Source organism: Manis pentadactyla, chromosome 6, assembly GCF_030020395.1.
Source record: "Manis pentadactyla isolate mManPen7 chromosome 6, mManPen7.hap1, whole genome shotgun sequence".
Taxonomy (NCBI): Eukaryota; Metazoa; Chordata; class Mammalia; order Pholidota; family Manidae; genus Manis; species Manis pentadactyla.
The window spans coordinates 63693723-63711251 of record NC_080024.1 but is presented as its reverse complement, the minus strand read 5'-3'; the positions used below and the strand labels follow the sequence as shown (position 1 = coordinate 63711251).

General features: G+C 42.7%; 1 protein-coding gene across 3 annotated transcripts in view; it reads left to right on the top strand.

The window, feature by feature from the left end:
- Positions 1 to 14683: 14683 nt before the first annotated feature.
- The window catches only part of ITGA6 (integrin subunit alpha 6), a 91324-nt gene continuing 88478 nt past the window's right edge, over positions 14684 to 17529 (top strand). Inside the window, exon 1 of one of the 3 annotated variants that reach the window (XM_057503905.1) lies at positions 14684 to 15078. In XM_057503905.1, coding sequence (XP_057359888.1) covers positions 14897 to 15078 — 182 coding nt within the window. In that variant the 5' untranslated portion in view covers positions 14684 to 14896. The remainder of the gene's footprint in view (positions 15079 to 17529) is intronic. The other 2 variants (XM_036879142.2, XM_036879143.2) reach the window with 2 other exon arrangements.

The following is a 17529-nucleotide window of genomic DNA, read 5'->3' as shown; positions in this document are numbered from 1 at the left end:
AGTCGGGATATCCTGGGTCTTAATTTGGTCAAAGCCCCTGACATTTTCTCTTTTGGGAAGTTCCTGCTTGGATGTCTCCAGATACAAAATTAGGACAGTGATTTTTGCCTTGTGAAGATGCTCTGACTTTCTAAAGATTTTTAAAATGAAATGTCTAAGTATCAGTGAGCCCATTTTTCCCCCTTTTCATATTCTGGAATGTCCAGAAATACATTGTATAATGCAGAACTCTTTGGCCCCTTACTTGGGATCATGTGACCTGCGACAGCAAAGCCATTGTTACAGAAACATTCTCAGCTATTAGGTGGTCCAAAATTCTGCATTTTTTTTACTTCTTTCTTTGTTATTTGTTCTTCACAGAGGTATGCTCACAGGGCATAATTTATTTCATTGCCTTCAAATGTCTTGTTAATGTGCCAGGAGAAATGACTTGTTAAATATAGTGAATACTTACTTCTTCAAGTACAAATGGTTTACTTTTGGTTAAGAATTTTCAAAGAAATGTTGAAGTTCAGGGTCTGATTTCCCTATTAAGTAGCATGTTCTCCTAACTAAACTGCCAATTTACAATAAGTAATACAAGCTGCTTTTATTTTTTATTTTTATTTTTATTTTTTTTAAAATAATTATTTTTTATTGAAGGGTAGTTGACACACAGTATTACATTACATGAGTTTCAAGTGTACAACACAGTGGTAGAACATTTATATACATAATTCTAGGTTCCAGCTATCACCCTACCAGGCTGTTACAATATCTTGACTATATTCCTTATGCTATACATTACATCCCGGTTACTAATTTATTTTACCATTGGAAGTCTGTCCTTTTTTTGTTGTTGTTGTTGTTGTTTTTTTTTTTTTTTTTTTGTGAGGGCATCTCTCATATTTATTGATCAAATGGTTGTTAACGACAATAAAATTCTGTATAGGGGAGTCAATGCTCAATGCACAATCATTAATCCACCCCAAGCCTAATTTTTGTCAGTCTCCAATCTTCTGAGGCATAACAAACAAGTTTTTACATGTAGAACAAATTCTTACATAATGAATAAGTTACATAGTGAACAGTACAAGGGCAGTCATCACAGAAACTTTCGGTTTTGCTCATGCATTATGAACTCTAAACAGTCAGTTCAAATATGAATATTCATTTGGTTTTTATACTTGATTTATATGTGGATACCACATTTCTCTCTTTATTATTATTATTTTTAATAAAATGCTGAAGTGGTAGGTAGATACAAGATAAAGGTAGAAAACATAGTTTAGTGTTGTAAGAGAGCACATGTAGATGATCAGGTGTGTGCCTGTAGACTATGTGTTAATCCAAGCTAGACCAGGGCAATAAAACATCCACGTATGCAGAAGATTTCTCTCAGAACGGGGGGGTGAGGTTCTAAGCCTCACCTCTGTTGATCCCCAATTTCTCACCTGATGGCCCCCCTGCGACTGTGCCTGTCTTAGGTTGTTCCTCCCTTGAGGAATCTTACCCGTCTCTGGCTAACCAGTCATCTTCCGGGGCCATACAGGGAAATGTGAAGTTGGTAAGTGAGAGAGAAGCCTTATTGTTTGAAAAAGTTAGCTTTTTACTTCTTTGCATATTTATGCCCTGTGGCTTCTATGCCCAGCATTTGTCTTGAGGTATCTTTACCACTTGGAAGAATTATGATACTCGGTAAATTTGATATGAGGCACGAATTCTATTTAAGGGTTGTAATTAGGAAGGAAGAAGAAAAGCTATAGAAGTAGCAGGCGGAAGAAAACATGGGAAGATTGATTATTCTTTGATATATCTTCTTGTAGAGTAACTTCAGCATGTATAGGTTTTAAGCTACTACTTAAATTGCACACACACATTAACATAATAGGAGTATAGTTACATAACCAAAGCATATCTGTAATTACCAGCCATCTCCAGTGAAACCAAGAAAACCAGTTAGGCACCTTGGGCATTTGTGAAAACTTATCTATGATATGGTGGATATTGTCCAACTGAACTTGAACAGTCTGAGAGAAATCAGACAAATTAAAACAACCCATTCCTGGGGACTGTTCACATGCCATATGTTCTTTTAACAGTAAATAGTTTGTAGTTGTAAGACTTTGGAGCGCTACAATTTGCACTTCTCCAAATTCTTGGTTGAGTTCCAACAGTATAGATCCAGTCCAATTTTGTTGTTTTACTGTATGCACAGGCCAGCTTAGATATCTCCTTCCTCATTCCCATGGCAAGTCCAGGAACTGGTGGGATGAGTGCATCTACAGCTGTAGCAGTGCATGGATCTTTGTTGGGGTTTTTTGATGATCATCTTCTGGCATGAGTCTTCCAGAGAGTGCAGATGTTGGAAGTTCTTTTTCATATCGTATCTTAGTTCATTTTCGGGGTACCCCAATTAGGCTTTGATCCTCTGTATAAACACAAACAGACCCTTTGCCTACACTTTTATATGCCCTTTATACCCTTGTGTAGAACTCGTTGGAGGTTACCACACAGGAACTGCCCCTTTTTTTTTTTTTGCTATCACTAATCTACACTTACATGACGAATATTATGTTTACTAGGCTCTCCCCTATACCAGGTCTCCCCTATAAACCCCTTTACAGTCACTGTCCATCAGCATAGCAAAATGTTGTAGAATCACTATTTGCCTTCTCTGTGTTGTACAGCCCTCCCTTTTCTCCTACCCCCCCCATGCATGTTAATCTTAATACCCCCCTACTCCTCCCCCCCTTATCCCTCCCTACCCACCCATCCTCCCCAGTCCCTTTCCTTTGGTACCTGTTAGTCCATTCTTGAGTTCTGTGATTCTGCTGCAGTTTTGTTCCTTCAGTTTTTCCTTTGTTCTTATATTCCACAGATAAGTGAAATCATTTGGTATTTCTCTTTCTCCGCTTGGCTTGTTTCACTGAGCATAATACCCTCCAGCTCCATCCATGTTGCTGCAAATGATTGGATTTGCCCTTTTCTTATGGCTGAGTAGTATTCCATTGTGTATATGTACCACATCTTCTTTATCTATTCATCTATTGATGGACATTTAGGTTGCTTCCAATTCTTGGCTATTGTAAATAGTGCTGCAATAAACATAGGGGTGCATCTGTCTTTCTCAAACTTGATTGCTGCGTTCTTAGGGTAAATTCCTAGGAGTGGAATTCCTGGGTCAAATGGTAAGTCTGTTTTGAGCATTTTGATGTACCTCCATACTGCTTTCCACAATGGTTGAACTAATTTACATTCCCACCAGCAGTGTAGGAGGGTTCCCCTTTCTCCACAGCCTCGCCAACATTTGTTGTTGTTTGTCTTTTGGATGGCAGCCATCCTTACTGGTGTGAGGTGATACCTCATTGTAGTTTTAATTTGCATTTCTCTGATAATTAGCGATGTGGAGCATCTTTTCATGTGTCTGTTGGCCATCTGTATTTCTTTTTTGGAGAACTGTCTGTTCAGTTCCTCTGCCCATTTTTTAATTGGGTTATTTGTTTTTTGTTTGTTGAGGCGTGAGAGCTCCTTATATAGTCTGGACGTCAAGCCTTTATCGGATGTGTCATTTTCAAATATATTCTCCCATACTGTAGGGATCCTTCTTGTTCTATTGATGGTGTCTTTTGCTGTACAGAAGCTTTTCAGCTTAATATAGTCCCACTTGTTCATTTTTGCTGTTGTTTTCCTTGCCCGGGGAGATATGTTCAAGAAGAGGTCACTCATGTTTATGTCTAAGAGGTTTGTGCCTATGTTTTCTTCCAAGAGTTTAATGGTTTCATGGCTTACATTCAGGTCTTTGATCTATTTTGAGTTTACTTTTGTATATGGGGTTAGACAATGGTCCAGTTTCATTCTCCTACATGTAGCTGTCCAGTTTTGCCAGCACCACCTGTTGAAGAGACTGTCATTTCGCCATTGTATGTCCATGGCTCCTTTATCAAATATTAATTGACCATATATGTCTGGGTTAATGTCTGGATTCTCTAGTCTGTTCCATTGGTCTGTGGCTCTGCTCTTGTGCCAGTACCAAATTGTCTTGATTACTATGGCTTTATAGTAGAGCTTGAAGTTGGGGAGTGAGATCCCCCCTACTTTATTCTTCTTTCTCAGGATTGCTTTGGCTATTCGGGGTCTTTGGTGTTTCCATATGAATTTTTGAATTATTTGTTCCAGTTCATTGAAGAATGTTGCTGGTAGTTTCATAGGGATTGCATCAAATCTGTATATTGCTTTGGGCAGGATGGCCATTTTGACGATATTAATTCTTCCTAGCCACGAGCATGGGATGAGTTTCCATCTGTTAGTGTCCCCTTTAATTTCTCTTAAGAGTGACTTGTAGTTTTCAGAGTATAAGTCTTTCACTTCTTTGGTTAGGTTTATTCCTAGGTATTTTATTTTTTTTGATGCAATTGTGAATGGAGTTGTTTTCCTGATTTCTCTTTCTGTTGGTTCATTGTTAGTATATAGGAAAGCCACAGATTTCTGTGTGTTGATTTTGTATCCTGCAACTTTGCTGTATTCCGATATCAGTTCTAGTAGTTTTGGGGTGGAGCCTTTAGGGTTTTTTATGTACAGTATCATGTCATCTGCAAATAGTGACAGTTTAACTTCTTCTTTACCAATCTGGATTCCTTGTATTTCTTTGTTTTGTCTGATTGCCATGGCTAGGCCCTCCAGTACTATGTTAAATAACAGTGGAGAGAGTGGGCATCCCTGTCTAGTTCCCGATCTCAGAGGAAATGCTTTCAGCTTCTCGCTGTTCAATATAATGTTGGCTGTGGGTTTATCATAGATGGCCTTTATTATGTTGAGGTACTTGCCCTCTATTCCCATTTTGCTGAGAGTTTTTAACATGAATGGATGTTGAACTTTGTCAAATGCTTTTTCAGCATCTATGGAGATGATCATGTGGTTTTTGTCTTTCTTTTTGTTGATGTGGTGGATGATGTTGATGGACTTTCGAATGTTGTACCATCCTTGCATCCCTGGGATGAATCCCACTTGGTCATGGTTTATGATCCTTTTGATGTATTTTTGAATTCGGTTTGCTAATATTTTGTTGAGTATTTTTGCATCTACGTTCATCAGGGATATTGGTCTGTAGTTTTCTTTTTTGGTGGGGTCTTTGCCTGGTTTTGGTATTAGGGTGATGTTAGCTTCATAGAATGAGTTTGGGAGTATCCCCTCCTCCTCTATTTTTTGGAAAACTCTAAGGAGAATGGGTATTATGTCTTCCCTGTATGTCTGATAAAATTCCGAGGTAAATCCATCTGGCCCGGGGGTTTTGTTCTTTGGTAGTTTTTTGATTACCGCTTCAATTTCGTTGCTGGTAATTGGTCTGTTTAGATTTTCTGTTTCTTCCTGGGTCAATCTTGGAAGGTTATATTTTTCTAGGAAGTTGTCCATTTCTCCTAGGTTTCCCAGCTTGTTAGCATATAGGTTTTCATAGTATTCTCCAATAATTCTTTGCATTTCCGTGGGGTCCGTCGTGATTTTTCCTTTCTCGTTTCTGATACTGTTGATTTGTGTTGACTCTCTTTTCTTCTTAATAAGTCTGGCTAGAGGCTTATCTATTTTGTTTATTTTCTCGAAGAACCAGCTCTTGGTTTCATTGATTTTTGCTATTGTTTTATTCTTCTCAATTTTATTTATTTCTTCTCTGATCTTTATTATGTCCCTCCTTCTGCTGACCTTAGGCCTCATCTGTTCTTCTTTTTCCAATTTCGATAATTGTGACATTAGACCATTCATTTGGGATTGCTCTTCCTTTTTTAAATATGCTTGGATTGCTGTATACTTTCCTCTTAAGACTGCTTTTGCTGTGTCCCACAGAAGTTGGGGCTTAGTGTTGTTGTTGTCATTTGTTTCCATATATTGCTGGATCTCCATTTTGATTTGGTCACTGATCCATTGATTATTTAGGAGCGTGTTGTTAAGCCTCCATGTGTTTGTGAGCCTCTTTGCTTTCTTTGTACAGTTTATTTCTAGTTTTATGCCTTTGTGGTCTGAAAAGTTGGTTGGTAGGATTTCAATCTTTTGGAATTTTCTGAGGCTCTTTTTGTGGCCTAGTATGTGGTCTATTCTGGAGAATGTTCCATGTGCACTTGAGAAGAATGTATATCCCGCTGCTTTTGGATGTAGAGTTCTATAGATGTCTATTAGGTCCATCTGCTCTACTGTGTTGTTCAGTGCTTCCGTGTCCTTACTTATTTTCTGCCCGGTGGATCTATCCTTTGGGGTGAGTGGTGTGTTGAAGTCTCCTAGAATGAATGCATTGCAGTCTATATCCCCCTTTAGTTCTGTTAGTATTTGTTTCACATATGCTGGTGCTCCTGTGTTGGGTGCATATATATTTAGAATGGTTATATCCTCTTGTTTGACTGAGCCCTTTATCATTATGTAGTGTCCTTCTTTATCTCTTGTTACTTTCTTTGTTTTGAAGTCTATTTTGTCTGATATTAGTACTGCAACCCCTGCTTTCTTCTCGCTGTTGTTTGCTTGAAATATGTTTTTCCATCCCTTGACTTTTAGTCTGTACATGTCTTTGGGTTTGAGGTGAGTTTCTTGTAAGCAGCATATAGATGGGTCTTGCTTTTTTATCCATTCTGTTACTCTGTGTCTTTTGATTGGTGCATTCAACCCATTAACATTTAGGGTGACTATTGAAAGATATGTACTTATTGCCATTGCAGGCTTTAAATTCGTGGTTACCAAAGGTTCAAGGTTAGCCTCTTTAGTATCTTACTGCCTAACTTAGCTCGCTTATTGAGCTGTTATATACACTGTCTGGAGATTCTTTTCTTCTCTCCCTTCTTGTTCCTCCTCCTCGATTCTTCATATGTTGGGTGTTTTGTGCTGTGCTTCTTCTAGGAGTGCTCCCATCTAGAGCAGTCCCTGTAAGATGTTCTGTAGAGGTGGTTTGTGGAAAGCAAATTCCCTCAGCTTTTGTTTGTCTGGGAATTGTTTAATCCCACCGTCATATTTGAATGATAGTCGTGCTGGATACAGTATCCTTGGTTCAAGGCCCTTCTGTTTCATTGTATTAAATATATCATGCCATTCTCTTCTGGCCTGTAGGGTTTCTGTTGAGAAATCTGACGTTAGCCTGATGGGTTTCCCTTTATAGGTGACCTTTTTCTCTCTAGCTGCCTTTAACACTCTTTCCTTGTCCTTGATCTTTGCCATTTTAATTATTATGTGTCTTGGTGTTACCCTTCTTGGATCCTTTCTGTTGGGGGTTCTGTGTATTTCCATGGTCTGTTTGATTACTTCCTCCCCCAGTGTGGGGAAGTTTTCAGCAATTATTTCTTCTAAGATACTTTCCATCTCTTTTCCTCTCTCTTCTTCTTCTGGGACCCCTATAATACAGATATTGTTCCTTTTGGATTGGTCACACAGTTCTCTTAATATTGTTTCATTCCTGGAGATCCTTTTGTCTCTCTCTATGTCAGCTTCTATGCGTTCCTGTTCTCTGATTTCAATTCCATCAATGGCCTCTTGCATTCTATCCATTCTGCTTATAAGCCCTTCCAGAGTTTGTTTCATTTCTGCGATCTCCTTTCTGGCATCTGTGATCTCTTTCCGGACTTCATCCCATTTTTCTTGCGTATTTCTCTGCATCTCTGTCAGCATGTTTATGATTCTTATTTTGAATTCTTTGTCAGGAAGACTGGTTAGGTCTGTAGGTCTGTCTCTTTCTCTGGTGTTGTCTCTGTGATCTTTGTCTGCCTGTAGCTTTGCCTTTTCATGGTGATAGGAATAGTCTGCAGAACTGGGACGAGTGACGGCTGGAAGGACTTCCTTTCTTGTTGGTTTGTGGCCCTCCTCTCCTGGGAGAACAGCGGCCTCTAGTGGCTTGTGCTGCGCAGCTGCGCGCAGACAGGGTTCCTGCTTCCTGCCCGGCTGCTATGGAGTTAATCTCCGCTGTTGCTGTGGGCGTGGCCTGGCTCGGGCAGCTACTCCACAATGGTGGAGTCGCGTTGGAGCAGGAGCTGCTGGGAGGCTATTTATCTCCGTAAGGGGCCTCCCTGCTCCCTGCAGCCCAGGGGTTAGGGTGCCCAGAGATCCCAGATTCCCTACCTCTGGATTAAGTGACCCGCCCTGCCCCTTTAAGACTTCCAAAAAGCACCCGCCAAAACAAAACAACGACCACAAAAAAAAAAGAAGAAAAAAAAAATTTTTTTAATTAAAAAAAAAAAAAAATTTTTAATTAAAAAAAAAAAGGTGGTCGTTCGTTTTTCTTTATTCTCCGGTGCCAGCCTCAGGCCTCTGCTCACCGGTCTTTCTGCCCTGTTTCCCTAGTATTGGGGTCCCTGTTCCTTTAAGACTTCCAAAAAGCGCTCGCCAAAACAAAGCAGCAAACAAGCAAAAAAAAAAAAAATGGTCGCGCGCTTTTCTTATGTCCTCTGTCGCCCAGCCTCCAGTGCCTGCTCACTGTTCTTGCTGCCCTGTTTTCCCAGTATCGAGGGCCCTGCACTCTAGCCCGGATGGCTGGGGCTGGGTGTTCGGCAGCCCTGGGCTCCGTCTCCCTCCCGCTCTGCCTGCTCTTCTCCCGCAGGGAGCTGGGGGGAGGGGCGCTCGGCTCCCGCGGGGCCGGGGCTTGTATCTTACCCCCTTCGCGAGGCGCTGGGTTCTCTCAGGTGTGGATGTGGTCTGGATATTGTCCTGTGTCCTCTGGTCTTTATTCTAGGAAGGGTTGTCTTTGTTATATTTTCATAGATATATGTTGTTTTGGGAGGAGATTTCCGCTGCTCTACTCACGCCGCCATCTTCCGCCCCTCCAAGCTGCTTTTATATTAACAGCAAGATGTATTCAATAAGATAAATCTTCAAACAAAAAAACAGTGATTTTCAAGTTGGCCATACATTTAGATAACCCTTAGCATTAACTCTCCCCCTGGCTGAACAGACTGTGGCAAGAAGATAAGAAGGTGTTTGGAAATATCCTTCAGCTTTCATAGTTTCCTCCCACTAGGCCTGTGAGCTGGATAGTCTTCTATTTTTCTCTTTTAAACTAATGATACCAAGTTTGGGACTCATTGTGGCTTCTCCAAACACTGCCAAGAGGTGGAAGTGGTCCAAAGCCAGTGTGAAGCACAGACTTGCTTCTACCCAAACCTCAGGCCCTGAAGAACTGTTAGATTACAGTGATTAGTTGACAAGCTATAGGGAAGGAATGGCTTATGCTGACCATCTCCATGAAGTGATTATAGGGTACAGGTGACCTCATTTGTTTATTCTCTCTCCCTGTGTTTAATGCCCATTATCTGAAGCCCTCTCTTGTTTTATTTTCTAGTATGTTTTCTTCTCTTTCATTTCACAGCCACCATTTTATTCAGCACATAATTAATAATAGATACTGTGTTACATACCTCACATATATAATCTCACTGAATCCTTATAACAACATGATGAGTCGAGAATTCTGGCCATTTTACAGATTAGAAAACCAAGACCTAGAGAAGTAGTGGAGGAACTTGCTCCAGGTCCTCATTTGGGAAGTGAGTGAGACTAGCGTGCCTTTCCTGAGTGTTTACTTAGACCTGAATTGATACATTCCAGAGATTGCTGGTTTAGGTCCTGACTCACAATCAGCTTGTTTTTTTTTTTTTAACTGAAGTTATTTTTACAGAAAGTAAGAAAATTTTTTCTTTGAAGAAATTATTTTTGAAAATGTTTGCTGTAAGTTGGCCTGTCAAGACTGCATTGTGCATGGCATGACACACACAGAGCTTCATGTTTATTTCTGATGATGCAGACAAAAAACACATATTCAAGGTGAGGATTAGGAGCTCAGTTTTAAATTTAACTTGATTCATTTAAGGTTTGAGTTTATTTCTGGATGGCTTCCTGGCTGAGAAAAGTTCCCTCAAAACAAACTTAAAAATAAGAATCCCATCTAAAATGGCATTCTACAACACTGTAATGAGCTAACTGTAAATGAATTAGAAACATTCAAACGGAATTTACTCTAAAACAGATCTTGGGGAACAACCTAAGTGCCCACTGATGGATGAATAGATAAAGAAAATGTGAGATGTATTTGTAATGGGATATTATTCAGCTATAAAAAATGAAGGAGTCTTTCCATTTGCAATATAACATGGACGAAACTTGAGGACATTATGCTAAGTGAAATAAGTCAGACAGAGAAAGACAAATACTGTATGATTTCACTTATATGTGAAATCTAAAAAAAAAATGGACTCATAGAAACAGAAAACAGATTTGTGGTTACTAGAGGTGGGTGTAGGGTATGGGGGATATGTGTGAAGGTGGTCAAAAGGTACAAACTTCCAGTTAATAAGTAAGTTCTGGGAGTTAGGCACAGCATGGTAACTATAGTTAACAAAACTTTACTGTATATTTGAAAGTTACTAAGACAATAAATCTTAAAAGATCTCATTATAAGAAAAAAAATTGTAACTGTGTGAGGTAACGGATGTTAACTTACTGTGATGACCATTTCACAATATACACATATACCAAGTCATTATGTTGTATACATTTAAGTTATAGAATGTTATATGTCAATTATATCTCAGTACAACTGGAAAAATAAGTAAATAGATCTGGGTGTTAAAATAAGGTATTGCTGGCAATTGGATTCTCCTGGTGCCCACCAAACGCAGTATTGGCCCTATAAAATGTACTGTGACTTAAAGCAAATAAACTGTCAAAACAAAAAGCATCAAGGGTCAGTGTGGAGAGAAAAGCCCTGAACACCTGACATAAAGGGTCAACAAAGCAATATGGAAAAACTCGATTTCTTTTTCTGAAACAAAAAAATCTGCCATTGAATAGAAGAATCCCTATTTGAAACAGTTTACTATAAATATATGTAGTTTACAAAGCTATATGTATAGATACTTACAAAGCTAAAGCTATAGGGATTATAAAGCAAAGGTATGGTTAAATGCATAACTCATAAAAGCAAAATTTTGGAAGTCGGTATACAGGTGAAGTTCTCATTTTGACATAAAATTCTAAGTGCTTCAGATCACATTAACTTTTTTGATCTTTAAGATAGATTTATTAATCTACCCTTGGGGGTAGATGTTATCATTATTCCCACTTCATAATAGGGGAAACTGAGGTGTAGAGAGATTAAGCAACTTGTTTATGGTCACCTGGCCAGTGTAAAGCAGATGCAGGATTTGAAGAAAGGGACTTGTGTTCCACAGACCATGTGCTAATCACTTTGATATATGGTCTTTCATTAAAGGGCTCCAGCGAATACATAAAAACTATTGGTATAATGCAACCATAGAAGGAGAATAAAGAATGCTTTCTATTATAGCTGATCTCTCTTTTTTGCCTAAAAGCAGCAAATGCGACATTCTTTGCAGCTGGTGACAATGAAGTCCCTATAACAGTGAACCTGAGAGCAGAACGATTAAAGTAGGTCCCAGGAAATGGAAAATAGACCAGGCATGACATGAGTTCCTTAGAATTCTTCACAGGTGACCAATAGTTTAAAAGTATTTGAAAAGCTCCCTAGCAAAGGGGAGATATAGAACCAAATAATTTTCTTTTGAAAAGTGTACTGATAAAATATACAATGTAAGAACTCAAACACACTCATCTGAGCAAATGCCTCAATTCACAGTTTTCACTACCTTTTTAAAATTTTCAGTTTGTAAAAGTTTCTTTTGTGATATAATAGTGTTCTTAGGTATTTTTTGTTTTCTAATCATCCTTTTTTGGAACATGATACACTTTTGTCATAATTGGATTTGTAGACCCTTCTTGCTACATACACATCTTGTTTTTTTTATACACATGTGTGCGTGTCTGTGCACATACACACACATCGCCCACACCCTATATGGTCAGCACACCCTTATCATCAAGTATTCTTTCTCCTTTTGGTTCCAGAGAAGTGTCTTCATGTCCCAGATTTTTTTTTGTTTTAACTAAAACTATGTACCGCCCTCTCCAGATCTTCACTTCATAATTTTTAGGTTTCTTGATTCTTTCATTCCTTTGGCCCCAGAGACTGATGTTCTCAGCAGATTCTGAAGGACCCCTAAATCTCCCTTTTGTAAGAAACTTCTCTCTTATATTGGCCTATCTCTAACATGGAAATGACAACTGATTCATAAAACTTGATTGTTAAACTTAGTCAGGAAGAGCTGACAATCTTCAAAGAGATTATTGTTAAGAGTCTTTGAGTCTGGCTCAACTTCCAGTATGTCTGGCATTCTAGGTAGGAGATAGGTACAAGGTAGAGGAGTGTAGTTGATAAGGTTTTCATCTGTGATGGGCACTTGGCACACTGCAGAACAAGTCTCTCATCCTTGTTTTTTCTTTATCCTTTCCTTTTCCCACACAAGCATCATTCAGTTTAGTAGCACTAAATATTTAGTTGCTATATCTAAATTTAATGTGATTTAAAATTTCAATTTGAGCACAATCAGTATTTGGGATCAAATAGATAACTCTGGATATTCAAACATCAACTAACTAAACATATCTTTGGAAGGAAGTGATGAATGGTACAAAGAATAACTCTTGGAAGTAAGGGGTGATATTCAGTCTAGTTAACAACTGGCATGACATTGGGCACACCCCATCAGAAGTAGCTTTTGCAGTGTTAGAGGTTAAGCCTTAAACCTTTAGTTGCCAGATTGTGGAAAAGTGGGTGGGGCCTAGGAGAGTGGCTAGGTCAGGGTCAGTAGATTTGGGGGAGCTCAGGGCAGAAAACTTTTATCAACCAGTTCAGATGTATTTCAGCAACCTTTATAGCCACACCCAGGGACTCACCCTGAGTACTGGCCTGCAGTGAGTGAGGTTCACTGTGCTCTGAGTGTAATAGCTTGAACCTATCTCTGTGGAACAGTCCATGTTTAACATGAAGAAGAAAGGCTAATTTGCATGAAAAATCATGTTGCAATTGTTTCTTAGTTTATTAGATTACAGTCTCCAACAGTTTCTCAACCTTATCAGGGCTCTCATGCATTCCTCAAAACAGTGTGATCTCCAAGTCTGTCTAATGAATTTGAACCCACTGCTCCCCACTTTGGACTATATTTGGAATTATAAAATGGCAGAGAAGTGGGACATACACCTACTGTGTTGAGGGACTCACTCTGGCAGCTGTTGATATTGTGGACTCTTGATGACGTTCAGGCGGCTTTTCTGTTGTGGCACAGGCTGCTCCCTTGCTACAATACCCTCTGAGGTAAAGGGGCACACTACGCCCGCCCCCACGGGCCCATGCAGAGCTCCAGCTCTTTCCTGGGACGGCACTCTGCTTCTATTTCCAATGCAGGGATGTCAGATTCCAAGGCAGGTTCCCCAGGGCATGCCAAGAGCCTTCAGGCTAGGACTTTTTAATCTTTTTTTATGCCAAAGGGCCCCTTTGGCAGGCTGCTGAAGACCACAGGGTTCCTTTTTCAGAGCAAGGTTTTTAAATGGATAAAATAAAACACATGGGATTACAAAGGACACCAATTATAGTGAAATACAATTAACACAATGTTAAAATTGTGCTATGGCAATATATATACTTTTTAATTGTTATATTAGGTAACAAGATCTAGTGAGGGTCTATCTAATAACTACTGTAACAAGTTATCTGCAACAACTGTGATGTAAAAACCTATGGGTTCTACTGGAGACTAAGTCATAGATACTATCCTTCTGCCTCTGTGGAGCGTAACCTATGTTCATAACAGAAGGAAATGCTAAATGCCAGCTGGAAGTTAAGTGAAAATAAAAATTTAATTTTTTCGTTATCCAAATTTCAGACTAACCCTGCATTCTCTCACTCTTGGTTAAGAACTCCAGGGGTCAACACCTCACTGGAGGCCCCACCCTGTGGTCTGGAGACAAGAGTGTTTAGGCCACCCACACAGCTCAGAGCTGCCTCTCGCCTGGAAGCTCTCCTTCCAGTGACTCCTGGGAATTTGAGGGTGGGAAAGAAGGGCTCCTGAGCTCGTGGGTACCATTAGACAATCCTTTCTTGACTTTTGAGGGTCTTCTTGGTCTCAAAATGCCTGGAAACCAAGGTTTTAAATTGCTGGAACCACTGTGACCTCTCGGGCGGGCTCTCCTTTCTGGGCACTGATTTCTGGGTGTCCTGGGGCAAGGCTGACCTTTGGTTTTCTCATCTGCAAAAAGAAAATACCCACCTCATCGACTTGTTAGGAAGATTAAATAATAACTCTGAGATAAATTGTACAGCACTATCAAAATCTGTGCTGTTCTCATTTTTGACGATTAGATCTTTGAGGGCTGAGAACAATTTATGCAGCCCCATTCCCTAACTTTCTGGTGAGAGTTAACGCTCCACAAACATTTGTGGAATGAATGAATGAAGCCTGCATTTGCGCGTGAGCCTCGGTCTGTGAGAACACGCTTCTGAGGACAACCGGGGCCATATCCAGCACTTTTCTTTACTGACAGGTAGTTAAACGCCTTTCGGGCTCTGCGCCGACCGGCAAGCACAAGCCAAGGGCTTCTCTCCCGGAGGATCCCCGGGATGGGGCTGCCGGGCCGGGAGCTCGCCTGCCGGTCCCCCGCGCCGCGGCTTCCGGGCCAGGTAAGCAGCGGCGAGAGGGCTGCGCCCGCCGGGGAGGGGCAGCGCCGGGACGCACCGTTTGCCCGGCCGGCCGGCGGGCGCGCGAGGAGGGGCCAGAGGCCTGGGGCGGGGCGGGGCCGGCGTCCTCGTCACTTGATAAAACGCCTGCGAGTCTCCAGAGAACAACGGGCTCATTCAGCGGCCGGGAGCTGCCCGCGAGGGGGAGCGGCAGGGCGGAGAGCGCGACTCGTCCCGGGGGTGGGGCCGGGCGCGGTGGCGAGAGGACCCGAAGGTGGCCGCCGCAGCAGCCGCGCCGCAGCCTCGAAGCCGGCCCGGAGCGCAGGGCGGTCGCCGCAACTCCCAGCTCCCCTCCCCGTGCGCCCGTCCATGGCGGCCGCGGGGCAGCTCTGGCTGCTCTACCTGTCCGCGGGGCTCCTGCCTCGGCTCGGCGCCGCCTTCAACCTGGACACCCGCTCGGACAATGTGATCCGGAAAACGGGGGAGCGCCAGAGCCTCTTCGGCTTCTCTCTGGCTATGCACCGGCAGCTGCAGCCCGAGGACAAGCGGCTGTGAGTTCCCCGACTCTGCCCGCCCCCACCGGGGCGCCGGCCCGCGCGCGGGGAGCCTGAGCGCGCGCCGCGTTCCCGCCCGCAGCCCCACCGCTGCCGCTGCCGCCGCCGCCCCCCACGGCTCCGCCGGGCTCGCCGCCCCGCCGCCCCGCGCTCAGGCTCCCCGCGCCCCGCCGCGCCTGCCCTCCTGCGGCACGGGGACGAGGACCGCGGGGCAGACCCCTGTGGACGGCGGCCAGGCTGCCAGGCGGGCCTGTGGGCTCGGGAGAGTTTACTTTTTTCCTTTTTTAAAACAAAATGCTTTCCGGCCGTCCTTCCCTCAGGGCGTGTTTGCTGGGAACCCGGCAGGTGGCTCGCTTTGCTGAGCTTCACGTGTTTGGGCGGGGGTGACGTGGGGTGTAGGTGGTTCTGTCGCCGCTGCGGGGTTGCTGGGAGCGTTCAGGAAGATCCAGGCCTCCCCCGACCTCACGTAGCACCCAGCCCCCCCGCAGACCCGCGCGCCCCCCGGAAGTTGGAAAGCCACTTACCCCGCGGCCTGCGTGGCTTTCCTCGCTGGGCGGGCGCTCCTGTACGAGATACTTTAACCCCAGCCGCCCACCCACCTTTTTTTTTTTTTTTTAAGATGAACTAACTAAGCACCTGTTCACAGGGCTAGATCAGCTGAGAAAACAAGGCCCTCAGAGTGTTGTGCCCAAGCCCCAAAGCGCCCGGAGGCACGCGAAGACCCTCTGGGCACCTTGCATTGGGCAGACGCATCCTCGGCGTTAAAGCAACATGTCCGATCTGGGCTAGGGCTTTGCAGACAAGGTTTGAAGTGACAACCCCCCACTTTAGCATTAGCATAGCGGTGGTCCTCCCAGGAGAAAGTGGAGACCGGCACTCTTACCTCTTTTTCTTTCTTAGTGTTTGGTTCCCACATGATCAAACCATTTAGACTGGAAGAGGGTATTTGAGAGATTAGTGGCCTTAATCGCAGTGGGGGCCGCATTCTTAATCTGTGCTACTGAAAAATAAACTCACAAAAGGCTCCCAACCCCCCAAGGCCTTCAGTTGAACCGGGTTCCTTACAGGACCAACAGACTGGAGAAAGCAAAGTGCAGCCACAGGAAAGAGGACTTTGTGTTTATGAGACGAGAGTGGGATTTTAGAGCTGGAGAAGAGAGACCTCTTGATTTCAGCAACTAAAGGACTTTGGAGTTGGTGAATAGTGTGGGTCTCTGAATCTTAGATTTTTCTGATAATACGTGCAAGTGAAGGAAAGAAATTAGCCAGGGATGGGGAGGCTGAGGGCTGGTGGTCTTCAGGTCTAGCCAGCTGCTTATACTCTGCTTTCTCTCAGTAGAAATAATTGTTGAGCTGTAAATCTGAAGTGAAAGGTGGTTTCTGTTAACTCAGTTAATGGATGACACTTAGTGCCTGAATACTTGAGTGTGAATGTGCATCCACCCATATGGAGAATTTGAACCTGTTAGTGCAGAAATGACTGTGGGCTAGCAGAGGGAATGGAATTGTCTTTTCACCATCCTACTGAAGCTGCTGGCTTTCTTGAAATACTTGCTTTACAAACATTGTGATGGGCAAGAAATGAAGACTTACGAACTGTGACTTGAGCCAGGAGTCTGTTGTCACTAAACAGCATGCTTGCTAAAGCTTGGTCCTGCTCGTGGGCTTCTCTGCTGTTAGACATGCTGCAAGTCTTCCTGAGGCTAAGAATAAGCCTGTGATTGGGTCTGTTGCTTTCTAGACACACTTTCTTAGGGACAGACAGGGATGTGTGGCTGATCAGACCCTCAGATGGGGAGAGGCCCACCTTAGGGGGACTGTATCTTTCCTTGTAGCTTACAGTGTGGCAGTAACTGTACTCCAGGGGGTTGTGGTTGATAACCAAGGCTTCCTCCCAGTTTGGTGAAGTATTCCGGCTTCAGGAGCTGCACTGGTTCTCCCAGAACTAGCACACACGGGCCACATACCACATCAGTTGTCAACTTTTTCTTTAAAGGATGTGTGTGTAAAAAAGAGCCAGTGACATCGAGACTCCCCAACTTCTGGTTCAGCTTCCTGAAGTCTGCACTTTGTAGAAAAGCTCAGTTGGAGTATTTCAGGGAATTGGTGAGAGAGACCAAATTCCTGAGCTCAAATTACTTTTTGGCAATTTAGCAGTTGTTAATTTACTTTGAACCTTAGTTTCTTTATCTGTAAAATGGAGATACTGCTGCTTAGTAGGGTGGTTCCAGGGATTAAGACAGAATTTGTAAAGTGCTTAATTCCTGCCTGGCTGGGTACTTGCTGACTGCATAGTAGCTGTAGAAGCAACAGTTGAATTCCTACTTAGTGCCAGCTACTGTACAGGCATTAAACATTCTGTGATTCTGATTGCCACAGAGGAAAGCCAAAGGTTATTGTAGTTTGGGTAATTGATATTTTCAACTATTAGTCACATTTATGAAACTC